General features: G+C 41.6%; 2 protein-coding genes, 1 long non-coding RNA gene and 1 pseudogene across 31 annotated transcripts in view; 1 reads left to right on the plus strand and 3 right to left on the minus strand.

The window, feature by feature from the left end:
* The window catches only part of UBE2U (ubiquitin conjugating enzyme E2 U), a 64,592-nt gene extending 61,005 nt beyond the window's left edge, over positions 1-3,587 (minus strand). For 18 of the 27 annotated variants that reach the window (XR_014052690.1, XR_014052687.1, XR_014052678.1 and 15 more), the window contains exons 1-2: positions 1,996-2,468; positions 622-703 (exon numbers count right to left, since the gene is read on the minus strand). Coding sequence is in view for 13 of the 27 variants with exons in the window: in XM_081486604.1 (XP_081342730.1) it covers positions 622-703; positions 1,996-2,061 (148 nt within the window). In the remaining 14 variants the exon portion in view is untranslated. Of the gene's footprint in view, positions 1-621; positions 704-1,995; positions 2,469-3,361 lie in introns of those variants that run through there. The other 9 variants (XR_014052691.1, XR_014052688.1, XR_014052680.1 and 6 more) reach the window with 1 other exon arrangement.
* Positions 2,673-24,278, plus strand: LOC145505006 (uncharacterized). Its single transcript, XR_014052703.1, has 3 exons — positions 2,673-2,823; positions 11,773-11,898; positions 23,369-24,278. It is a non-coding gene; the product is annotated as an uncharacterized LOC145505006 (long non-coding RNA).
* LOC145507897 (tetraspanin-3 pseudogene) lies at positions 5,230-6,886 on the minus strand (annotated as a pseudogene). The gene has a single exon (XR_014055235.1). The product of XR_014055235.1 is annotated as a tetraspanin-3 pseudogene (transcript).
* Positions 22,029-26,504, minus strand: part of ROR1 (receptor tyrosine kinase like orphan receptor 1) — a 450,818-nt gene continuing 446,342 nt past the window's right edge. For both annotated transcript variants that reach the window (XM_081486553.1, XM_081486554.1), the window contains one exon: positions 22,029-25,763. In XM_081486553.1, coding sequence (XP_081342679.1) covers positions 24,336-25,763 — 1,428 coding nt within the window. In that variant the 3' untranslated portion in view covers positions 22,029-24,335. The remainder of the gene's footprint in view (positions 25,764-26,504) is intronic.

Here is a 26,504-nt window from a genome sequence, read left to right on the forward strand (position 1 = left end):
GACATTCTTCAGGACCCTCACATCAAGTGTCTCTTCGTTGGGAAGCTGTTTCTGACTCTCCAAGGCAAAATTAACTAATCACTGCCTCCTCAGTTTTCCATTCAAAATTCATAACAGGACATGTTATATTTTATTGTAATTAACCACTTATATGCTTTTCTCCCCTTTCTCACTAAGCAAATGTATCTTGTTAATCTGCCGCTGTAAGAGGGCATGGTCATTAAAGTTTATGTTTGCCTAGTCTTCTTGAGAACTTGACTTATGGACATTTGTGGGAAAATCATAGAGAAAAAAAAAATGAGACATAATTGTGAGATTTTTCTGTCAGTAGGCATTTTGTTAGTTATTCTCTGAATTCATGGAAGACTATTAGATGATATTCTCAGTTGATACGTTTTCCTATGTCTGCTTCTTAAAAACATGATAACATTAAGACTGGGCATAAAGAAAAATTCAAACCTGAAATTTCCATCCATGTTGACAAATGGCAAAAAAATTAAGCCATACAATGAAAAAATTAACGTAAGAATTCTAGAAAATTTATACAGTGCAACCTTAAAGAAATTAGGCTAATAATATAAAGGCTTTAAAAAAAAAGTAATGGGTTTTCAAAGCACAAACCATGCCAAATGGTATTCTGTAGACCTTCAATGTCAACATCCCATTGCATCATATCTTCACTTATAGGAAAGGCAGTAATACCCTAAACATCAAGAAAAATTAAAGCAGAAAAAAGATTAAATATTTATTGCAGCTTGGGAAATCAGATATTAGGTTACAATGAATTCCAAAAGCTCTAAATTTTCTTTTATTGATAAACATTTTTTATTTGAGAGGGTGTTACATATTGTATTACACAGAAATTAAGGTAGATTCCAGAAAATACATGCAATAGTAAATTTTAAATAAATCATTATTATGAAAATCACAAATGGGACAAGGAGGTCAAGAATGGAATATGTGACTTATGTAAGTGTATAGACAATTTAAGATTCAAATTCAAAAAGAAAGGAATAGTTGGAAAGCATGTATTTCTTCATAGCTTAAAAAAAAACCCTATGGATGCTATATTAGGCATGAAGTAAGAAAATTTTCATTAAGAAAAACACAACTCTAAAATTACACTCATATATAAAAATAAAATTTTCTTACACTTGAGGCATTATTCCAATGGAGGGACAAGAATGTATTACTGTGCAAAGCAATTAAGACCCAGCACAAACCAAAAATAATAATAAGTACAATTTTAAAAATAAAATTATAAGGGAAAGACACTTATGTGTTATATGTCACAGCAATTGGCAAAAAGTGCACTAGACAGGAAGAAACAAAACTCAAGACGTAAGAGCAAGGGATTTTGGAGTCAAAAAACCCTGTGATGGAATCCTGAGCCCAAATATTTACTGAAAGCTTTCTGAGGCTTAGTTTTCTGGTAGGTAAAACAAAATACTACCTACTTATTTTACAGTATTGTATTGATAATTGAGGGGCTTCCCAGGTGGCACAGAGGTCAAGAATCCACCTGCCAACGCAAGAGACCTCGGGTTTCATCCCTGGGTGGGGAAGATCCCCTGGAGAAGGAAATGGCAACCCACTCCAGTATTCTTGCCTGGAAAAATCTCATGGACAGAGAAGCCTGGTGGGCTGCAGTGCATGCAGTGCAGAGTCAGACACAACTTAGCCATTGAACATGCAGGCACAATTGATAATTAGTGAATGCAACCCTGCACCTACTAGTTACCTGATAGACTGTTACATTCAGGGATTAAAGTCCATAAATTACTCAGCACAGTGTGCTCAACACTGTTAACTATTATTATGAAATACTGATAATTATTATGAAATAGATTATTATACTGAAATAGGTTCATTAAACAAGTCTGTAGTGGCAAATTAGATTTAACTAAATTATGCCTTGTAGAATAAACACAGAATAAACTGCTTTTAAAAACTCGTACCCCAATGAAACACACCCTCCACGTCTCCAATACTCACCTCATAATTGTTGTTCTTCAACTCTTGGAATTCTCTATTTAGCAAGATGTAAGCTCTGCTGTACATGATAAGGCAAAAAAGCCTCTAACTCTGTCTCGTCACTACTAGGGTTCGCTCTGAGGCAAATGTCTGAGGTTATGGATCACTCTCCTATACCTAGTTAGCTGACATAAATACTTGGTTTATCGAGCTTCAGAATGCTGTATACTCCCAAGAGAGGTGGCCCTAAGTTGGGCACGTAGCAGCGACTTTCTTTTCTCCTCTGACTCTTCTAAAGGAGGACTTCAGAAGGAAGACTTGAGCACTTTCTCCACTGCGGTGTGTCCTTGCGGCGTCAGTCCACAGCCCAGCCTGAAAGTAAACGTGGATGAAGCCCGGGGACCACTCGTGCTACTTGTGCGTGAAGTGGGCGTAAGAGGCGTAAGTTTAGGGTGTTCTTAACCAGTCACCGTCTCCGCTTCACAGGTGTAACTAACTGGGTGCCGCGTGGGCAGGAAGATGCAAATCGGTTGCCAAGCAACAAGACTAAATGGCACTGTAGAGGAGGTGGGCACTTGGCCGCTCCTCATCCAATCAGCGATGTGGGGTGGCCTCTGGAAAGCTCCGCAGCCAATCGTCCAAACGGTTCAGTTTGACAGGCCAATGAGAACCGTTATTACGACCTCCTTGCCTCCTCTATCCCCGCGCCCGGTGCGACTGCTAGGTCCATCAATTTTGTTGGGGTAGGGGGAAAAGTTAGAGGGTCTAGCGTGTAAGTCTAAGAGAAGACTTCATTAGAAGTCCCGCGAAATCATCTTTTCTTTTTCTTTGAATATTAGAAATTATCAGGTAATATATGACCAATAGTACTGGTCTGCGCTTATTTATAATGACTTATATGGCACTTCCGTTGTGGCTCAGCTGGTTCAAGAATCCGCCTGCAATTAGGGAGACCTGGGTTCGATCCCTGGGTTGGGAAGATACCCTGGAGAAGGGAAAGGCTACCCACTCCAGTATTCTGGTCTGGAGAATTCAATGGACTGTATAGTCCATGGGGTCACAAAGAGTTGGACACGACTATGCGACTTTCACTTTCATATGGCACTTTAGCGGTCATGATACGTTCGCATACATTATTATGTCATTGAATCCTTAAGTTACTCTGGAAGAATGCTCTGCAACAGATACTTAAAATTTCTCATCTCTTGCTGAGTTTTGCCACTTTCTGTTCCTTCTGTCTAGATATTTACCACGTTCATTTCGTCCTTCCCCCCTCCATTTTCCCTTCACTCATCATTCAGATTTACTTTTGCCTACGATTTCTTATGAAATCACCCAAGACAAGATTAGGCTCCTTTCTTGTGATGCTAGAGGACCCTATATTTACCTCCTTGTTAGCGTTTATTGGGCTTCCTCGGTGGCTCAACGGTTAAAAAAAGAAAAAATCCGCTTGCAGTGCAGGAGCCGCAGGAGACATGGGTTTGATCGTTGGGTTGGGAAGATCCCCTGGAGGAGGGCACGGAAATCCACTAGAGTATTCTTGCCTGGAAAATCCCGTGGACAGAGGAGCCTGGCGGGCTACAGTCCATAGGGTCACAGAGTCGGACAGGACTGAAGAGACTTTAGCACGCAGGCATGGCATTTATCAGGCTGTATCACAATTGCCCATTGCTTTCTCCAGCCAACTGTGAGCCTCTTAAAGGTGCTAATTTGTCCACGTCAGCTACAGTAGCTGGCATCTTTTCTCAGAGTACTTTTTCTTACTATTTACTAATTTTGTGGAAAACAGGACATCAGTTTAATCAGTTCATTCATTTCACAGATATTTATCTCGCACTTCTCATGTGCTGTTCAACAATTCAGTTGAAGTGACTCCCTTTTTGGCTCCAGTATTCAATAAATAAGTATACAAAACCAAAACAAGTGTACAAAGCAAAAATCATAATTTCAGATCACACATACTACAGACAATAAAACAGTAATGTAATAAAAAGTAGCTAAGGGTTAGTAATGGTGGTCAGGGAAGTCCTCAGTCAGGAGTGGGCAGTGAGTTGATACATGATAGGTTGGACGAGAAGGAGCCAGCTATTTGAAATGTTGAGGGCAAAGAGTTCCAGGAAGAGGAAAAGACAATAGTTCTCAGTAAGGAAAAAGCTCTTCTTCAAATGGGAACTGGCAGGGCCTGAGAGAATATGGTGGAGATGTGATTAGGTTGGAGCTCTACGTGTAGGGAAGTTTGGTTTTATTTGAATAGCAGTGGGAATCATTGAATGGCTTTAGGGATGAGAGTGTTATTCTCTACATTTACAAAATTACTCCAACTTCCTTGTGGAGAATGGATTGTAGGGGAGACCACTTAGCAGACTCCCATGGTCAGTTTCATGTCCAGGTAGGGTAGTTGAGAAATTTCCAACAATATCTTCACTTTATTAACATTTGGCACAATAAAATGATTTGATTTTGTTTTATAAAACTGAATATAAAGGAATTTTTCCTATGAAAACATCAACTAGGACCTGAGATTGAATTTTGGTGGGGCTCTCCTTCAGAGCCCGACAGATTTTCCCTTGCATTTATGGAACACTGGCAATGTATAGTGGGGAGCGAATAAAGAGCTGCTTCCATGAGAAAGGAGTGGGAACCAATTAGGGAATTTTAACCAGGTTTCTTTGATGATACCATGGTCTTTCATTCTGCTTTGACAGGAGACATCTGTGATAGTAAATGCAGACTCTGTGTGTAAAATTTTGTTCTAGAAGAAATTCAGTTCAGTTCAGTGGCTCAGTCGTGTCTGACTATTTGCGACCCCATTGCCTGCAGCACGTCAGGCCTCCCTGTCCATCACCAACCTCCGGAGTTTACTCAGACTCATGTCCATCGAGTCGGTGATGCCGTCCAAACATCTTATCCTCTGTCATCCCCTTCTCCTCTCACCTTCAATCTTTCCTAGCATCAGGGTCTTTTCAAATGAGTCAGGTCTTCACATCAGGTGGCCAAAATATTGGAGTTTCAGCTTCAGCATCAGTCCTTCCAATGAATATTCAGGACTGATTTCCTTTAGGATGAACTGGTTGGATCTCCTTACTGTCCAAGGGACTCTCAAGAGTCTTCTCTGACACCACAACTCAAAATCATCAATTCTTCGGTTCTCAGCTTTCTTTACAGTCCAACTCTCACATCCATACATGACTACTGGAAAAACCATAGCTTTGATTAGATGGACCTTTGCTGGCAAAGTAATGTCTCTGCTTTTTATTTTATTTTTTTGAGGGGACGACACAAAGTTTATTGAATTAGATTTTTCTATTTACAACTGAGATCACATCTACATACTATTTTGCTAGTCTACATGGGTACATTACTTCTAACGAGTTTAGACTTATGATGAATGGGCTGAATCATACAAAAATATACACACACACTCACACTAATTGTTTTTAAACAGTAGTGCACACATTATACTCCTCCTATAAAACCAGCTTTGATTAAAAACCGCTAGTTTCAAAGATCAGTCTGATTTTGAAGATGAACCAAGATACACGAGGTATGATTCCAAAATCTATCTTAGCCGTTTTATACAGTTGCTATCTTACTGGACTATAGTATATATTTTTAAAAAGGACACTGATGAGGGGCACCATCTGGTATTAACTTTAACCAGACAGCTGACTGCCTCCTCCTCCCCCAAAAAACCTTTGGCCAAGAGTTCTCTACTGTGAAGACTGAAAGGACCTGGTGATACTAGAGCAGCAGGCCCATTATGCTTGCAGGTGACAGAAGCAGGGAGGGCCACATCAACCTTTAATTCTACCACACTACGCAACTCACAAACGGTTCTGAGATTAGAACATTTACTGCAGTACTCAAAACACTTACAGACATGGAGAGTCAACTAGAACAGAGGAAAAAAAAGTCATAGGTGGGTAGGTAAGAAGGTAGACAAATGAAGAGTCAAGCTGCTCTGTCCAACACCTGTATACATGTGCTTTAACTAAATGAACTCAGGAGGCCAATAGCAGTAGACCTTCTCAATTCACCTTCCAAATCAGAACAAGACTAAAAAGCTCAGGCTTGAGTTTTCTACTATGCATAGGTTCCACCGGTGATGAGGAGCTCATAAGCAGGATCTCTACTCCTTCTGCACAACACAATGCAGGCACACAGCATGCCCAGCAGCTGAATAGCTGCAAATGCTGCCCAGATAACATGCATCATGATTTCTTGTAGCTTCTTTACAACTGGAGCCTCATGCCCCTCAGCATAGCGATCAGAGGGGTGGGCCAGACTGCCGTTACAGCTGCTGGCTGTCTCTCTGCAACAACTAAGAGGGACACTCTGGTTTTTGGTTTCTTTGAACCAGTCTGTATTTTCCCAGTCTGAATAGCTGTGAATTCCACCACAGTGCAGCTGTCTCTGAACATAGTCAATGGTCTGGCTAATGGCATCAGGATTGGTTCCATTGCAGGTCTTATATACCTTCTGAATGCTGTGATCAACCTCATTTTCCACCTTTGCTCTGTAAACATATCCCAAAACCACAGCAACAACATCTGTGACAAAAACCAAGAGTAGGATGATGACAAACGTGGCAAGTCCATAGCAGCTTTCCCGGATTGTGGCACAGCAACCAATTAGCCCAATAATGAAGAGCAGGGCCCCTACAGCTATGATCACCACAGCAGGGATGTGAGTGTACACATCATCAAAGAAGTGGTCATAGTCATTGTAAGTGATGAAGACATAGGCTCCAACATAAGATGAGGTTGAGAAACACCAACATGGTCTTGGAGGAGGTGATGCCACACTGGCCATGGTGCTGGTGGTAGGCTGCGGCCCTGCTCTGCGCTCGGGACGTGCTCACTGAGCGAGGTGGCAATGGCGATGGCGCCTCCCCATAGGGAACTGCAGGCATTCCCTGCAGCCCCTGGAGCTGTAGCCTCTCTGCTTTTTAATATGCCGTCTAGGTTGGCCATAACTTTTCTTCCAAAGAGCAAGCATCTTTTAATTTCATGGCTGCAGTCACCATCTCCAGTGATTTTGGAGCCCCCCCAGAATAAAGTCTGTCACTGTTTCCACTGTTTCCCCATCTACTTGCCATGAAGTGATGGGACCACATGCCATGATCTTAGTTTTCTGAACGTTGAGCTTTAAGCCAACTTTTCCACTCTCCTCTTTCACTTTCATCAAGAGGCTCTTTAGTTCTTCTTCACTTTCTGCCATAAGGGTGATGTCATCTGCATATCTGAGGTTATTGATATTTCTCCCAGCAATCTTGATTCCAGCTTGTGCTTCCTCCAGTCCAGCGTTTCTCATGATGTACTCTGCATATAAGTTAAATAAGCAGGGTGACAATATACAGCCTTGTCATACTCCTTTCCCTATTTGGAACCAGTCCGTTGTTCCATGTCCAGTTCTAACTGCTGCTTCTTGATCTGCATACAGATTTCTCAGGAGGCAGGTCTGGTGGTCTAGTATTCTCATCTCTTGAAGAATTTTCCACAATTTGTTGTGATACACACAGTCAAAGGCTTTGGTATGGTCAACAAAGCAGAAATAGATGTTTTTCTGGAACTCTCTTGCTTTTTCAAAGATCCAGTGGATGTTGGCAATTTGATCTCTGGTTCCTCTGCCTTTTCTAAATCCAGCTTGAACATCTGGAGTTCATGGTTCACAAACTATTGAAGCCCAGCTTGGAGAATTTTGAGAATTACTTTGCTAGCGTGTGAGATGGGTGCAATTGTGCGGTAGTTTTAGAATTCTTTGGCATTGCCTTTCTTTGGGATTGGAATGAAAACTGATGTTTTCCAGTCCTGTGACCACTGCTGAGTTTTCCAAATTAGCTGGCATACTCAGTGCAGCACTTTCACAGCATCATCTTTCAGGATTTGAAATAGCTCAGCTGGAATTCCATCACCTCCACTAGCTTTGTTCAAAGTGATGCTTCCTAAGACCCACTTGACTTCTCATTCCAGGATGTCTGGCTCTAGTTTAGTGATCACACCATCGTGATTATTTGGTTCATGAAGATCCTTTTTGTATAGTTCTGTGTATTCTTGCCACCTCTTAATATTTTCTGCTTCTGTTCAGTCCATACCATTTCTGTCTTTATTGTGCCCATCTTTGCATGAAATGTTCCTTTGGTATCTCTAATTTTCTTGAAGAGATCTCTAGGGTTTCCCATTCTATTGTTTTCCTTTGTTTCTTTGCTCTGATCACTGAGGAAGGCTTTCTTATCTCTCCTTGCTATTCTTTGGAACTCTGCACTCAAATGGGTATATCTTTCCTTTTCTCCTTTGCCTTTCAGTTCTCATCTTTTCACAGCTATTTATAAGGCCGCCTCAGACAACTATTTTGCCTTTTTGCATTTCTTTTTCTTGGGGATGGTGTTGATCACTGCCTCTGGTATAATGTCATGAACCTCCATCCATAGTTCTTCAGGCACTCTATCAGACGTAATCCCTTGAATCTATTTCTCACTTCCACTGTAGAATCATAAGGGATTTGATTTAGGTCATACCTGAATGGTATAGCGGTTTCCTCTACTTTCTTTAAGTCTGCATTTGGCAATAAGAAGTTCATGATCTGAGCTACCATCAGCTCCTGGTCTTATTTTTGCTGACTGTATAGAGCTTCTCCATCTTTGGCTGCAAAGAATATGATCAATCTGAATTTTGTATTGACCATCTGGTGATGTCCATGTGTGGAGTCTTCTCTGGTGTTGTTGAAAGAGGGTAATTGCTATGACCAGTGGATTCTGTTGGCAAAACTCTACTAGCCTTTGCCCTGCTTCATTCTATACTCCAAGGCCAAATTTGCCTGTTACTCCAGGTATTTCTTGACTTCCTACTTTTGCATTCCAGTCCTCTATCATGAAATGGACAACTTTTTTGGGTATTAGTTCTAGAATGTCTTGTAGGTCTTCACAGAACTGTTCAACTTCAGCTTCTTCAGGATTACTGGTCGGGTCATAGACTTGGATTACTGTGATATTGAATGGTTTTCCTTGGAAACCAACAGAGATCATTGTCATTTTTTGAGATTGCATCCAAGTACTGCATTTCAGACTCTTTTGTTGACTATGATGGCTACTCCATTTCTTCTAAGGGATCTAAAGGATTCTTGCCCACAGTAGTAGATATAATGATCCTCTGAGTTAAATTCACCCATTTCAGTCCATTTTAGTTCGCTGATTCCTAAAATGTTGATGTTCACTCTTATCATTTCCTGTTTGACCACTTCCAATTTGCCTTGATTCATGGACCTAACATTCTAGGTTCCTATGCAATATTGCTCTTTACAGCATTGGACTTTACTTCCATCACCAGTCACATCCACACCTGGGTGTTGTTTTTGCTTTGGCTCTGTCTCTTCATTCTTTCTGGAGTGATTTCTCCATTGATATCCAGTAGCATATCAGGCACCTACTGACCTGGGGAGTTCGTCTTTCAGTGTCCTATCTTTTTGCCTTTTCATACTGTTTGTGGGGTTCTCAAGGCAAGAATACTGAAGTGGTTTCCCATTCCCTTCTCCAGTGGACCATGTTTTGTCCACTAGGAGAAATTATGTTAAAGTAGAAGATAAAATTAAAGTATTCTCTGTTCTGAATTTTTAGAAATTGATATTTATATGGTACTTTAGTCTTGTGAGAATCAAATTTAGTATATTGTCATGTGCTAATTTGCTTCAGTTGTGTCAGACTCTTTGAGACCCTATGGACTGTAGCCTGCCAGACTCCTCTGTCCATGAGGATTCTCCAGGCAAGAATACTGGAGTGAGTTGCATGCTCTCCTCCAGGGGATCTTACAACCCAGTAATCAAACAAGCCCATGTCTCCTGCATTGCAGAAGGATTCTTTACCACTGAACCCCTGGGAAGCCCCCATATATTCTCATACCTCAAATCTATTGCTAGCCTTGCCCTCTCCTTGGGACATCAGACTAGTGTCCCTAGCTGCTTAGTTCTCACCAAGCTGTTCCAAAGACATTTCAAACTCAAAATGTCCAAAAATAAATTCATTACCTTCCATTCTCTCAACCAGCCTTCTGTTCCATTTGTTTTACCAAGTTTCTCTAGCTGGAAACTTGAGGTTTGCTCTGACTCTGTTTCCTCTTCATGACTCTAATTCAATCACTTACTAAAACCAGCTGCTTTTCTAGCTTCTTCTCAAACATATCACCAGTTCCTGAACTCACAGCCTTGCCATCACTTGCCAAAGCACAGAACATCTTTATACTTCATTCTTTGTCTCCAGACCTGCCTTTCATAAAACTTAACAGTAATTTATTTAAGCTAATATGTAATTATGTAATTCTCTGCTTAAAATACTTCAAGGAATCCCCTTCATCACTCTAGATTATTCTGCCTCCATCTACAGAGTCTTTATGCAGATCAACTTCTTGGGGTAGGGGTAGGGTGGCTGAAATTGTGGACAATGTGTCTGTATCTATGTGTATAAATCTGTGCATATAAACTTTTGGTAGAACAGGGACCATGGAATCCATTAATTTAATAATAGCCTCCTGTGAAGTAAAAAGCATAAGAAACCATACACTATAGTACAAAGAATTGAAAAGAGAAATGTTGCACTGCATCTCTTATGGTAGGCAGAATTCTAAGATAACCTCCAGATCTCCACCTCCTGCATAATCCTCAGGACTGTGAATATGATGCATTTTTCTCCTGTGATTAAGTCAACTTTTGTGGCATAGTTGACTTTAAGAAAGGCAGATTATTCTGGGAGAGCCTGACCTAATTTGGTGAGCCCTTAAATGGGACTGGGCTCTTCCCAAAGTCATTGAAAACATGAGAGGGATTCCATGTGAGACAGATCCTCAGTTGACCCTTTCAAAAATGGAAGGTGCCATATGGCCAGAAATGTGGGCAGCTTCTAGGACCTGAGAGTGGCTTCTGGCTGATAGCTAGTAAGAGAATCAGGGCCTCAGTCCTACAACCATAAGCAACTCAATTGTGGGAAAAACACATGAGCTTGGAAGAGGACCTGAACTTCAAATCAGAACACAATCAATACTCATTTGTCCCTGAGCAGACAATTCAGTCATGTTGTGCCCAGATTTGACCAAAAGGGCTATGGGCTAATAAATGAGGATTGTTTTAAGATATTAAGTCTGTGGGCTTCCCAGGAGGCACTAGTGGTAAAGAACTCACCTGCCAGTACATGAGATGCATAAGACATGTATTTGATCCCCGGGCCAAGAAGATCCCCTGGAATTGGAAAAAGCAACCCACTCCAGTATTCTTGCCTGGAAAATTCCATGGACAGAAGAGCCTGGCAGGCTACAGTTCATAGGGCTGCAAAGAGTTGGACACGACTGAGCAACTGAACACACATTAAGTCTGTAGTCTTTGTTTTGGAGCAACAGCTAACTTATACAGCTTATTACTCAAAATGCATCGCTATTGGCCAAAATGAGTTATATGGCAAAAGATCAGTCACTTATTGAACTAAGTTTATCTGATTTGGTGTGAAAAGAACCAACTGATAGACATTAACATATGGCTTTAGACAATGTTAGGGGATAACATGGGTATGGCACCCTGAAAAATGAAGTGAACCATGCCTCATGCACAAGTTTTCATAATCCTAGGTGAGCAAGGCAACTGAGAGTCTATTTTATTAAACATTTGCAGAGTTACTGAGGCCATCTCCAGCTTTAACAACCAAGAATTCTGCCTCCCTCCCCCCACCCGCTCCCTTTTAAAACACAATTCTTTCCCTAAGGAGTGGAACAGATGTTTTCATTTTACTTAAACTAAAAGACTGTTTTCCTCATCCACCAGGAATATGTACCAGTACAAAGTGTTAACCTCATTTGGATTTGAACCCCCATCCTCCAGAGCAAAAGAAGGCTGAGGATCGCCAAATGTCAGCTCAGCTGTGAGAAGTGTTTTAAATCATATTTTGACGTACGTTACGCTGTTAACTAGAAAATGAAGTGCAGCACACATGCTTCTAGTAACTCTGCTTTCAAATCATATGATCCCTTCTTTGTCTTGAAGACCTTTTGATGTGCGTTCCCAATATTGAGTTTCTCTGCTTTTAATAATCTTATATTCCTTCCTCAATATAAATGTCATGAAAAATACTGAATGCTAATCTTCAAAGATCAAACAGGAAGAAAGAGGTAGGCAGCATACCTCAGTGACTTGAATTCCTGAAATTTCTCATTTAAACATTTTTATTTTAGCTTATAAAAGCCTAGGCTCAAAGAAATGCTTAGTTTTCCTTTGCAAAGTTGAAGTTGCAGGCACTCCCAAATTTCAGAATTCTGTTAACTGTAAAATAATTAGGTCTCTCCTTGTCAGGGACCTGAGATACAGGGATCTATTGATCTCTATATCTGTGTCTACCTAACAGAAAGGGACTCAGAATCAATACATGCTGACACTTATGTCATCTTCTTTGCTTTGGCTAAGGTGACTGAAAGTCCAGCTTTGCCTGGGTCTGGGGGAATTCCTGGGAAAAAGGACTTTCAAAGAGCTAAAACTGGCATAATCACTGGTAAGCTGGCACCATTGGTCATCCTAGCTTGGGCGTCAAGAACCTTTGCAGGGTGGGAGTTGTATAGACTGTTCTTTTTTGGAGGTTGGTGTTTAAAGGTTGGTGTCAGTTTGTTTTTCATGTAAACTGGTGCCCAAACCTTGTAATCAAAGTTCTGAAACATTTTAACCGACCAGGACCTTCCCTGGACAGGCCTCCCTCCATATCCTCTGTTTTGGTGGTAGTTTAGCCGCTAACTCGTGTCCGACTCTTTGTGAGCCCATGGACTGTAGCCTGCCAAGCTCCTCTGTCCATGGGATTCTCCAGGCAAGAATACTGGAGTGGGTTGCCATTTCCTTCTCCAATATCCTCTGTTTTAGCTCCTCTCAGAAGTACCTAGATGATAGTATTTGATGCAAATTCCTGAGTTGTTTTGCAGATGTGAACAATCCACCCCCACCCCAAAGGAGAAACTACTTGATGCCTATAAGCTCATAGCCCCAGGCCTCCTGGAGCCTAAGGACTGATAAAGTTAACCCCTATGACCCCACCCTGTTGCCTCACCATCAGCCAATCAGAGAACTGTGTACAAACTGATCACTATCCTGCGACCCCCACCCCTCACCTGCCCTTTAAAAATGCTTTGCTGAAACCCTTTGGAGAGTTCAAGGCTTTTTAGGGCATGAGCCAGTTTGTCTCCTTGCATGGTCTTGCAATAAACCTTTCTCTGCTCCAAACACCGATGTTTCAGTTTGTTTGGTCTGTTTGTGTGTAGTCGGGTGAAAAAACTTTCATTAACAGAATAATCCCCAGAATCACATCAGGAAAGGATTTTAGGGGCGTCCCTGGTGGCTTACCAGTAAAGAATCTGCCTGCCAGTGCAGGAGACACAGGAGATGCTGGTTTGATCCCTGGGTTGGGAAGATCTTCTGGGGAAGGAAATGGCAACCCACTCTAGTCTTCTTGCCTGGGAAATCCTATGAACAGAGGAGCCTGGTGGGTACAATCCATGGGGTTGCAAAAAGTCAGACACAACTTAGCGACTAAACAACAACAATGCTGATGAAGGAATGCCGTGTCTGCCTGGGTACTTTACTTGCACTGAAGTGTTTTAAGAGAATTATCTCTCCTTTGTTCCCAGCATGGGAGCACCAATCACTGAGAGATAATGCAGTTTATAATATCTAAGTATGACTATGACTATTATGTGTGAGAGTGTGTGTGTGTAAGGGGAGGGTACTGGTTAAAAGATATAATTATTCTAGGTTTCTTTCACGTATATATCTACAAAGAGGGATGAAGCATTTAATACACCTTCACATAGTCTCTCAGTTGCCCCCAGGGGAGTTCCAGAATTTCAACATGGGAGGACCTTTGAGGTGGCAATCGGCTTGGAGGGGGTGTAAGGGATGACATATGGTTTAGGGATAGCTTAGGGATGTTTCCTGAAGCTGTTTTTACTTAATGTGTGTTTATTAGGGATGGTTTGAAGGGAGATGATGAAACTTATTGACAGGTTAAACCTACTCCCACTTCATTGGCACCAGCACAGTGTTCTACGTTATGGCATATGCATGAATAATTAAGTAGGATATTTGTGCTCTAAATATTTTGCCACATTAGAAAATAATGTATTCCTTTATGAAAATTGTTTAACACACATTGAATAGTGATAGCTACTTTGTCACTTTCTGAGCACCTCCTATGTGCCAGATACTTCTCATGTATGTGTATATGTTCTCATTAGATGCTTATATCAACTCTGAAAGACAGGTGTGAGAGAAAAAATATAAAATTGTATGCTGTGTGTGCTTAGCCGCTCAGTTGTGTCCGACCCTTTGTGACCCCGTGGACTATAGCCTGCCAGATTCCTCTGTCCATGGGGATTCTCCAGGCAAGAATACTGGATTGGGTTGCCATGCCCGCCTCCAGAGGATTTTTCCAAACCAGGGATCAAACCCAGGTCTCCCACAACTGATTCTTTACCATCAGAGCCACCAGGGAAGCCCAAGAATACTGGAGTGGGTAGCCTATCCCTTTTCCAGAGGATCTTCCTGACCCAGGAATCAAACCAGGGTCTGCTGCATTGCAGATGGATTCTATACCATCTGAGTCACCAGGGAAACCATAGACTATGTTTTTGAGAACTCTTGTGTCAGGCGCTCTTCTATGCAACTCATGTTCCTCACCTTCAATTCTGTGAAGTGGATACTGTCTTAGATGAAGAAACAGCAGTTTAGTAACTTGTGTAAACTCATGATTACCAAAGGATGAAGGGGAGGTTTAAGTCCAGGCAGTCTGACATCAGAACCTTTAATCTTAACCTCTATGCTACAGTTACACCATTTTGTGGATAAGGAAGCAGAGAGTGCCTTACTTATTCAAGATCTTTCAGCTCACATGTGGGAGTAGTTGAAATGCACTCCTCCTGCTCCGTTCTCTTCATCCAGGGTCCATGAAGCGGGGGTGGGTGGACATACGGTGTTGGATTCTATGTCTGAGAAATGAATTTATAGATTGTAAGGTCACTTTTATGGTACATTCGGGGGTGGTCTTGAGAATTTAGGATTTTTAGAATCTCCCCAGATGATTGTCATAATGACGGAGTTTGGCAGCTATTACTCTATTGTGGGGCTGGCTAATGTTTCATTCCTGGTGCTATCTTTGGCTGATGAGTAGGTTATTTAGGGCAGTATGTGGAACCTAAGGCTAAATCTGAGCTCAGCTGGGAAGAGCACCAATTAGTGATTAGCTGCAAACACAGGAGACTAGTGCCCTGGATTTGCTATACTGACTCTATGTCCTCAGGGCTTCCTCGGGCTGGGCTGGTATTGATGTTCCTAACTAGGATTCCCCCCCTTCCCTGGAAGAAGATTCTCCCTTCCTGTCCCTGACTGTGATAATGCGGCTAGCTGTGACTCTCATTAGGTCAGGATTCATCATCCATGTCCTCTGATCAGGTTTGGGCTCAGAGTTGGTGTTGACCAAGAGAGTGTGAGATGGGCACATAATACACAGCATGTCTGAGCGCAAGTTTTCTGAGTGATTGTGTTTCAGTTCTGCCCCTTGCTCTTCTCCCTGTGCCATGGCAACAGCACACAGTACACTGTTCTAATCCTACATCACAGGACACAGCCTAAATCTACACCATACATCATAGGACACAACCTTTACAGTATACTGTTCTAAATCTACATCACAGGACACAGACTAAATCCTAACCATTTGGCCGCCATAGCCAACAACGTGTGCCCTAGGACCGGGAAGCTGCTCCGGCTTGCCATAAACAAGGCTGCATTTGACACTGGTGTCAACCAAGGCCATTACTCTGTACATTAGCCAGTGATTAGTGAACTGCAAGTTCTACATGGGACCTCCAATCCCTGCATGGGCTCTTTGGGCGGGCACCTTGGCCTGAGCTCTATTCAAAGCTGGAAAAGGTCATCTGAAGGAACATCCTTGGGTGCCATGAAATCTAATCTGCCCACATCTCTTGCTGTGGACACTTCTCACACTTGACTAACTGCTGCTCCAGTCTCAGTTGCCTCCATAGCTCTAGGAGCAGATCATTGGGCTATTTATCAGTTTTATTTCTGTCAATTCCTGCTGCCAGCAAATTGGGCCACATTTGCATTCACGTCATCCGGATGGGGGTCTTTCCCAGCTTGGCCTCCCTTCAGGGGCTTCATACTCCTAACACCTTGGCCTGCCGCCGCCCCTCTATTTCTCCCAAGCTAGCCACCATTGAGGTTACTTCATAGATGGGGTGCCCCAGTAGGGTGCAAGAATAGCAGTCAAGGATCCAAAAGTGGTGGATGGGGATTTGTTCAAAATGGCGTCTTGCATGCTGCCAGTAAAATGCTTGTCATCTGGGTCTCAGATATTTGGGTTAAACATTGACTGTTTCCAGAATGGCTGCTAGGGAACCCTCTTACACTGTTGGTGGGAATGCAAACTAGTACAGCCACTATGGAGAACAGTGTGGAGATTCCTTAAAAAACTGGGAATAGAACTGCCATATGACCCAGCAATCCCACTGCTGGGCATATACACCGAGGAAACCAGAATTGAAAGAGACGCGTGTACCCCAATGTTCATCGCAGCACTGTTTACAATAGCCAGGACATGGAAGCAACCTAGATGTCCATCAGCAGACGAATGGATAAGGAAGCTGTGGTACATATACCCAATGGAATATTACTCAGCCATTAAAAAAAAAATACATTTGAATCGGTTCTACTGAGATGGATGAAACTGGAGCCCATTATACAGAGTGAAGTAAGCCAGAAAGAAAAACAACAATACAGTATACTAATGCATATATATGGAATTTGAAAGATGGTAATGATAACCCTATATGCGAGACAGAATAAGAGACACAGATGCATAGAACAATTTTATGGACTCTGAGGGAGAAGGTGAGGGTGGGACGTTCTGGGAGAATAGCATTGAAACATGTATATTATCATATGTGAAACAGAACACCATTCCATGTTCGATGCATGAGACAAGGGCTCAGGGCCGGGGCAATGGGATGACCCAGAGGGATGGGATGGGGAGGGAGGTGGGTGGGGGGGTCCAGGAAGGGGAACACATGTAAACCCATGGCTGATTCATGTCAATGTATGGCAGGAACTATTACAATATTGTAAAGTAATTAGCCCCCAACTAAAATAAATAAATTTATAAAAAAAAAAAACAAAACATTGACTGTTTCACACCCATTTCTCTCACAACTTGGGTCAACTTGGCATAGGTATACTATTTACTCACAGTATCCAGGAGCTCTCCCACATTCACCCACAGGGTGTGGATGGCAGCATTAATCCATTCAATCAAGGTGTGTGTTTGGTTAAGGACCCCCTGAATGAGTTGCCTAGTGTTCTGCAACCTTTGTCTTAATGAGGGGTGAGGGGTTAAAGATGCCAACCATGATATATTGTTCCCGAACAAATGATACCCTCCACCCCTGTGTCCCGGAGTCTCAAAAGCCATGCTGCCAAAGATTCCCCTTGCTTTTGTCAAAATTGCTTACCCAAGTCGACCAACTCCATCTGAGTATTTGGTCAATTTGTCATGAACTTAGTCACTTAGGGGGCCCTTGAGGATATCCCCTGGGGCCATGGACTGCTCGTGTTTCACTTTCTGCTGCACAATGGCCCTGGTAACAAGCGAGGACCCGTGGTCTCATGATGTTCATTGTCACCAACCCTCATTACCTCATAGTTCAAGGCGCTGGGTTCCTCAAGGCCAGGAATCTCTCGCTTCAGCGTGCGCAGATGCTGCTCTAGCTCTTCCTCTCTGAAACTCGCGTGCTTGTGCAGCGTGATGGAGAGCACGATCCATATTAGCCTTCAAGGCAATCAAGGCAACCCACCCCACAGTGCCGGCAGCAGTACATGCCGCTTTGTTTGGCAAACGGAACTCAGCACCTGTAATGCCTCTTCAATACTATCCGGTGACCCAACCGCTTCCCAGTCTTCCACTGGGACCCATGTCTGGACAACCGTGGCCACCAGCTAACACATGCTGTGTGGTGGCCCACTGGCCTCCTCCTTCCATTGAAGCCTCAGGCTCCCCTACCTGCTGGGTATCCTGCTGACTACACCAATTGTCTCGCTTCTCTCATTGGCTTGCTGAACCCACGGTGGGCAAGGCATGAGTGGGGAAGCTGGAAGAAAGCTCCAGGAGCCCTCAGAACTGCAGACATACTTATTCTCTCATGGTGGTGGAGTGGCAAAAGGACATACTTATTCTCTCTTGGCGGTGGAGCTGTAAAAGGGGTTTCTCAGGTGGGGCTTATATACAGTTGACAGAACAAAAGAGGCACATGGCCAAGCGGGTATATCATTAAGCCATGCACAGTGCTATAAGTGAGCTCAGCTGTTACATAATGATATATTTGCAAAACGTGGGGCGAGAGAGCCTGACCGTCGCCACCTTGGCTAATTTGCTCTTTCCCTACAGGGAGTTTCAGTTGGAGCTCCTTTCAAGTGATTTTAAGGGACAGTGACCCAAAAGAAACCTTTCAGGTAATTGTGTTAGAATGGACCCCAGTGATAACTGGAGTTATCATCCTAATACCCAAGGACTACAATGGCTTAGGAGGACTTGTCATAGAATGGAGTCTGATCTCCACTTATTTCTGATACAAGTTTCATGTGTCTCTAGGGCCAGGGAGAGCTTGAGCATTAATCTATGGCTTTGTGCTGTCAGTTCTGTTGTTTCATGTGTGTATTTGAATTAACGTTTAATAACACAGGTCAATGAAGGTTGTTTAGAACCACTTTGTTTCAAATTTAATATTCCCTCAATTATCTTTATTTCAGCATGTTAACCTCTTAAAATATCGACCTTCTGAAAAGTATAAGTACATAATATGCATGCATGCTAAGTCACTTCAGTCTTGTCCAACTCTTTGTGACCCTATGGACTGTAGCCTGCCAGGTTCCTCTGTCCATAGGATTCTCCAGGCATGAATGCTGGAGTGTGTTGCCATTTCCTCCTCCAGGTGATCTTCCTGAGCCTGGGATCGAACCTGCATCTCTTATGTCTCCTGCATTGGCAGATGCATTCTTTACCACTAACGCCACCTGGGAAGCCCTGTAAATACACAATGCCCTATCCAATCTTAATGAGGGGCCGTTCTCCTAATTGAACCATTCTTGGATAAGAATAGCAAATAACTTGGTCACTTGGGTAAGGATCAGCATGATGTCAGGCCTGGTTAGTGAATGTCATAGTCCTTGTGTGAATAAGCAATTCATGGCGCCTAAGATTCAACTAGCAATAAATGTGTCAAATGACCTTCTCCTTGTATGTCTCTATGTTTTTAAGCCTTCCCAGGGGATTACATTGACCTTGGGTGCTTTGATGGTTTGTAAGGCTTTTCTTCCTCTGCGTTAAGAGGGTCCTAATACTCTTGGCATTTATGGTAACAAATTTCGGGTGCAGTCATCTTTTGACTGAAAAATTTTCCTCTTATCTGCGTGCTCCCTTCCTCCTTCTGCTCCTCTTATATAGCATTTCCTTCTTGGTGTTCGAACTATTGGTTGAAAAAGACACTGTATAAATTAAGAAGAGTCTGTCACCTCTTGTACCTCCCTTGGCTCCCCTTTTCGGTCCTCCCCCAGAGTTCTCGGGCTCTAAAGGCAGTGGGGACCACAGTGGCATAGAGGAGAGTGCAGGCCAGCCAGACTGATAGACTGTAGCTGGCAAAGGAACACAGCATAACCAGGCTCAGGTGACTGCATCCAGCCAACTGGGTCAGGTTGTCATAGGAAGCTCAGGCATGGCGGGGAGCCTCTGTAGTTGCTTCTGCTTGATGCTTACCGGGAGATGGGCCTTCCATCCTTGCAAGAAAGACCAGCCTAACCTTGACCTCAAGTTGCAAAACAGAGGAAAGTTACTTTAGTTGTGTTAATCATCAGTACAAGGAGCCAAAAAAAGGTACACTAAGAGACCAACTCTTTTGAGCTTGTTCATGTGAAGAAAAAAGCTTTCAGTCACCATCCAACATTGTGGGCTTGAGTGAACTAGACAAGGAGTATATTTTTGGAAAAATCTAGGTACCGTTACTTCTCCATTCAAGTGAACAACTACAGAAAAATATAATCAATTGTCAAATGGTTAATCCAAACATTTTTAGCTTTGAATTTTACATTGATGCCTTTTAATTTTATTATTTTTAAAATTAGAGTATAGTTGCTTTACAATATTGTGTTAGTTTCTGCTGTATATCAAAGTGAATCAGTCACATGTATACATATGTGGGATTTCCTTCCCATTTAGGTCAGCACAGAACATTGAGTAGAGTTCCCTGTGCTATACAGTAGGTTCTTATTAGTTATCTATTTTATACATAGTATATATATATCAATCCCAATCTCCCATTTTTTCCCATCCCTCTTTTCCCCCCTTGCTTTGCAAATAAGTTCATCTATACCATTTTTCTAGATTCCCACATGTAGGCGTTAATATACAACATCTGGTTTTCTCTTTTGAATTTTTGTTGAAGCAAAACTTGACTACCTTTAAGGGGACTAAAGCGTTTGAAATGTTATTAAATGTTGATATGCACACTGCTGAGGATGTAATGAGCATCCTCCCACCTTCCACCCCTAGACTTCTAGGCTGGTTCTGTAACTCTCAATCTTTAGACAATAGAAGGGCTTGTTAAAGCACAAATTGCTGGAGCACGCCCCAGAATTTCTGATTCATTACTTTCTGCATTTCTAACAAGTTCCAAATCTGCTGGTCTGAGGACACTTTGAGAACCTCTGTGTTAGGTAACCATCTTTGAAGGTGTATAGATAACAGAGCTCATCTTTAATTAGTACTGAGAGGTTTGTAGGAGGCATTATCTGAGGTAGTGCTGTGAGCCTGCAGATGTTGGTGATTAGGGATTTAAGGGTAAGGCCCCCATCCCAGAGTTGAAGGAATTGGGAATGGTGGGAGGGGAAGAGCCTGGAGACAAAAGAAGGAAATGGGAGTGAAGGGCAGACTGAGGAATTCAACTGAGAGGGAAAAACCCAACCTGACACAGATCTCACTGCCATGTGAAGTGATTGCTTTATTGAGTTTGATCGCTGAGGTGGTGACAAGAGCTGTACCTAAAACATATGGATAAGGCCCTGAAGGTTTTATTGTATCCCCTTCTGTATTAAATAGCAGAAATGGACAAGTTCTTTGAACTTTCATAATGACACTCATTTTCTTTGACAGTGTGTATTAATCGCCAGATGGGGAGTTCTTTCTTTTGGGCAAATAAGGTCATAAAGATAAGCTGTGACAATGAAATGGCCACATTTCTTTTATTTTATCAATATGGTTGGAGTCTAAGTTGAACACGATAAGATGTACACAGCTTTTTCAGAGTTCTAAGATGAGTTTTGATGTCTCAGTTCATACGGAAACATCAAGGCAGAAACAGATTCAACTTTAAAACCCAATTTTGACAGTCCATTTAATTGTCAAGTAATTACTCAATATATTATTTTGATTTAAAAAATTTAAATCTTGCCATCTATAGGTGGGTGATATATGGTCATAAAAATCACTGGAGTTCTTCCTTCCACTTGTGGTCACTAGCAAAAGAATGTTCAAGTCTATTATAAAGCTTATGTAAAAAAAAAAAGCATTTCAATGAAATAGCAGTAAATAGAAATTATGATTCCCCTTTCTATGAAATGTCAAACATTAGGAGAAATAATATTAAAATTCCCAAATACCTCCATGATAGCAATATTCAGGAAATATTTTATGGTAAACATTTTTAATAAACAGCAGCATAAAATAATCAGTGTTTAATATCTCTGGTGTGTGAAATACAAATGCATATATCCTCAGTATAAAATAGGCTTCTTGTCATTACAATTCCATGCTTGTCTATTTGAAATGCCCATAATAACAAATCAAACATTAAGTAATACAGTGATTAAATGCATGCAGTGAAAATAAGGAAAGATAGGGCAAGATATCTGAATAGTGCCATTATATATTCGAAAAAAAACTATATCGAGTTAAAAACAAAGGAAACAAGGAAACAGACCAGATATAAAAATGCAGAGATATATTTCATTTCTGTGATACAAACCATAAACATAGTTTTGTGCAAAAAAGGGAAAAGATCTGAAAATAAAGTCATCTTACAAAATGTTGTCCACAAAGCAAAAGATATTTTTCAGTCTATGAAAAAATACTATTTTAATATAAAAGGGACTGTGTTATGCAGTATCACAGTGCAACTATAAAATACATTATTACAAGTGGTTTTGAAATTTAGTTTGTTCACCTTAATGACTTCAGTAATTATAAAATGTTTAAAATAAATGTTATAGTTCTTTATAAAAAACTAACTTGAATTTATTTTTTACCCATAGTAATGTTTTTCCAGAGTAGATATTTTACTGTCTTATGGAATGCTGATTTCCCTTTGAGGGACTCCTAGGAAAACTCAGATTCACTGAAATTGTGTTTCCTTAAAATAATAAATATTCTTGGAAAATAATTGATTGTCATATGATATACAAAATTGTGGTTGAATCTTCATCATTAAACAGTTGCATAGCAACAAAAGGATACAAATATTCGCCTTTACCTAAAGTTAAAAAATGTAACTGCTGAATCAGCTTATTTATGCCGTAAAATTGTATTACTTTATTTCCAAATAAATCTGAATATAGCCAATTTTTTACACTCACAATACCTATAGGTCCATGTTTGTTGTCTGAAGATTCATTGTTTGGGAAAATTGCCACACATTTTTGCAAACATATTTCTTTGCTTTCTCATCTTAACTGAATTTGTTTTTTTACAAAGTTGAAATGTCAATGTGCTTCTAATTATCTTACATTCTCCTTATCAAATGTTATTTCCAGGAATTACTTTACATCCTGTAAGTCTCTTTATAAGTCTCTTCAGCTGTAAAATTTTTTTAAAAAATGAGACTTTGAGACATTGTTCTTAGAATAAAGGAGGTTTTTTTTGTTTAACAAGAGAAACATCAATCATAATATTCCTTTTTATATAGAACTTGAAACCCATAAGAACTCTAAGTTTGGCAAGAGATGTCTAGCAGGTAAGGCATGAGATGCACATTTGATACCTTCCTCTAACTAAGGCAAAAATGATCATTTTGCTTCTATTTACCAGCTTAAAAAAATTCAGTTCATGGTAAATGTTTGAAGTGAGAACTCAGTACTTTGTTTTCAAAGATATGTAATATTTTGCAAATAGAATTTATAGTCTTTGGATTCCAACTAACTCTATGGATAAATTGTCATATAACTTTTGGTGCTGGAATAACATCTGTGAACATTTCCAGATAAGAAAATAAAGTGTGAGAAACTTTAAATTAACTAGATATTGATAACAAAGAGTTTTCTCCTTCCCCAGAGTCCACTGATGCTGTGCACTCCCATACCTTGGACAACTCGTATGCAGGAAGAGGCAAGCACAGATGAGCTGGTCTGTAGCCACACCTCTATTCTTCAACGTTACTGGTCCAGGGAAGCTTCTGTGAGGTTGTCCCCATGGGAACCCTGTTCCCTTCCTATGGATGCTGATCTAGGCCAAGAGGCCGCGTTTCTGACTATGCTGCCTTTGGTGCCTCATTTCTAATGCAACACAGAGAACTATCAACCCACAATCAACTTCAGCATCCACTAGCCTTCTTATTATCTGATGCCCTAGTTATTTCAAGGGCTTGTGCAAACACACTGTGGAAAAGGCCTTCATGATCAAGAGAGGAGATTCACAGAGAAGCATACTCTGCACCTTCTCCAAGAAGCCCCACTGTACAGAAGGCTTCAGAAACTTACACTTGTCTTATGGCTCATTTCCATTTGTGATTGTAAATTTGGCCTAAAGTTTCCTCATTGATTCTGAACATCACTTCCATACAAACATGCGTAGAATCTAAATTGAATCAACGTAATTCCTGAACATCTGTCCTGAAGAAAAGACAGCAGGTAGACAAATGCTACGATATATACATTTTGGAGAGAGAACAGTCATGGTGACCAAAGGTGAATACATAAAGCACCATTTGACTTTCCTTTTTGGTTTGATACTTAACCATAAGGTCCTTTTCCTTTTCACTGGTTTACAGTGTTCAGTACTTGAAACCAAAGGTCCCAATCCCAACGCCAGGGCATACACCCTGATGGACTGTTGATCCCACAACATTTCTTTTCTGGCTGGTGTCTGCCCTGGTTGGTAAGACACAGTTAAACTTCACAGAAGATACTTGTTGCAGTGTCTGCTAAATGAGAACCTTACTTTCATAAAAATATTTGAATATAAATCTTTTCTACGACTTTCTAGTTTCTCCTGTATACCACATTTACAAAAGTCGTGCATTTTACAGTTCTGCAGAAATCATAGATTCGGTGTGTCCATGAATGTTGGAGTCTCCTAGCAAAGATGGTTGCTTTGAGTCTATTTTGTAGGGTTTTTGAGATTTGTTGCCAAAAACGGTGATACCCATCCCACTGGGATGATTTGGAATCGACATGTGTGGTAGTAAGGGAATATTTGCTTCCTGATTGGATCCTGATGAAGGCAAGCTGGTCACATGACCAGTACTAGTCGACCCACTGGCACTGCTGGGGGACCGACTCTTGGGAGGTGGGCAGTGCTGAATCACTCTGGGAGGACCTGTTGGCTGATAGTGGGCAGCTGGAAACGCAGCATATCCAGGAGGTATTGGGTATCCATTGATGGGGATGAATCGCTGGTTCTGAGGTATTGGTGGGCTGATGAAACCAGCAATCTGGCCCTGTGGTGTAATACCCTGGCTTGGGAACATATAATTGGGATATCTGGGATTACTGAGATTACTCACTGGGCTGGCACTAAGGGAGGTTGTCTGAGTGGTGGCATTTCCGCCGGAAGGAGTAGTAGAGCTGGTATGACTTGAGAGTCCCTCCCAGGACCGAAGTCGGACATGAATATCTTTAAATCTTGGTCTCCTGGAAGGAATCTCATTCCAACACTCTGTCATGAGGCTGTACATCCTGGGTGGGCAGTCTTCAGAGCATGGCAACAGCTGTCGTTTTCTCACCATTTCAATCACTTCCTGATTACTAAATCCATAATATGGCTGGAGTCCAAAACTGAAAATCTCCCATAAGACAACTCCAAAAGACCAGATATCTGAATCAGAAGAGAATTTGCCATACATGATGGCTTCAGGGGGCATCCAGCGAATGGGCAGCAAAGACTTACTCTGCACCCTGTAGTAATCAGCAGAATATATTTCTCTGGAAAGCCCAAGGTCTGAAATCTTCACGTGAAGTTGCTCTCCAATTAAAATATTGCGAGCTGCAAGATCCTTATGAACAAAGAAGTGACTAGATAGGTATTCCATGCCAGCTGCAATCTGAATTGCAATGTGTAGAAAATCTCCATGATCCAGGCTGGATTTTACAGTCCCATCTTCATCACTGCTGCAGCCAACATCTGAATGTGGGGACCGCATGATGAGGAACTCATGGAGATCTCCCTGATTCATATACTCAAAAAGCATACACACAGGTTGTTCCTGAGTGACAGCCCCTAGAAGGCAGACAATATTGGGGTGGTGTAGTTCAGCCATCAGGGAGGCTTCCTGTTGAAATTCTGTCCATTGCTGGGGGTTGTTATAGTCTTTCAAGGTCTTTATAGCAACTAACTGAGCATGGTCCATGCCTGGGAGATAGAGATGGCCCTTATAGATCTTTCCAAAGGCACATTCACCCAATTCTTCCATAAAACGTACAGCGGAAAGAGGCAGCTCTTTAGCCTTGCTCTGTATGGAAAAGAAAAGAAAAAATTGTTGTTTAAAACATTTCCTAAGGCAAGATATCCTGGCATCTGAAAGGAGGGATGGGGTATGTTGTGAAAGGTTCTATACATCAAATTAAATACAACGTTGTACATCTAGAAGTCTTGAAAATTGTTGGCTGCAACTTAGCCATAGGCAAATTTCTGTCCATCGCTCACCTATCCCTCCATCTACACCCTGTGCTCCCACAATGCTTTATTGCTATTGCCTAGAATCTTCCAACTCAAAGTGTGGTCTTGGGAAGAGCACTATCAGCACCACTTGAAGCTCATGATAAATGCAGATTCTTGGGCCCACCTTAGACCTACAGAATCAGGATGTGCATTTAACAAGACCCCAGGTGATTTCAGTGAACATTGGAGTGTGAGAAGCAGTGCTGCAGAGGATACAGCCTTCATCCTTAGCCTGGCACTTAAGAGTATCTGGGATTTGCTCTTACCCTTGCTACCCCTCTACATGATGGCATCATTTAGCTGAATAGGTTTCCTTATCATCCACATGCAAACACCATGCATGTTCTTACCTTACACCTTTGTTCTTCTAATGCTGTCCTATTTTTAAGGTGTATATTGAGCTAAAAGCCAGAGAAACCAAAATAAAAGACTGTTCTGAGGTGCCCATAGTAGAGATGGGGAGGTTTGGAAGGGGCTCCTGTCTACTTTTCGAATCTTTGCTCTGAAACTCTCCCTGGCCACTCTGGTCTTT

The sequence above is a fragment of the Giraffa tippelskirchi genome, chromosome 5 (assembly GCF_054371585.1).
Source record: "Giraffa tippelskirchi isolate mGirTip1 chromosome 5, T2T-mGirTip1v1.2.pri, whole genome shotgun sequence".
NCBI classification, from domain to species: domain Eukaryota; kingdom Metazoa; phylum Chordata; class Mammalia; order Artiodactyla; family Giraffidae; genus Giraffa; species Giraffa tippelskirchi.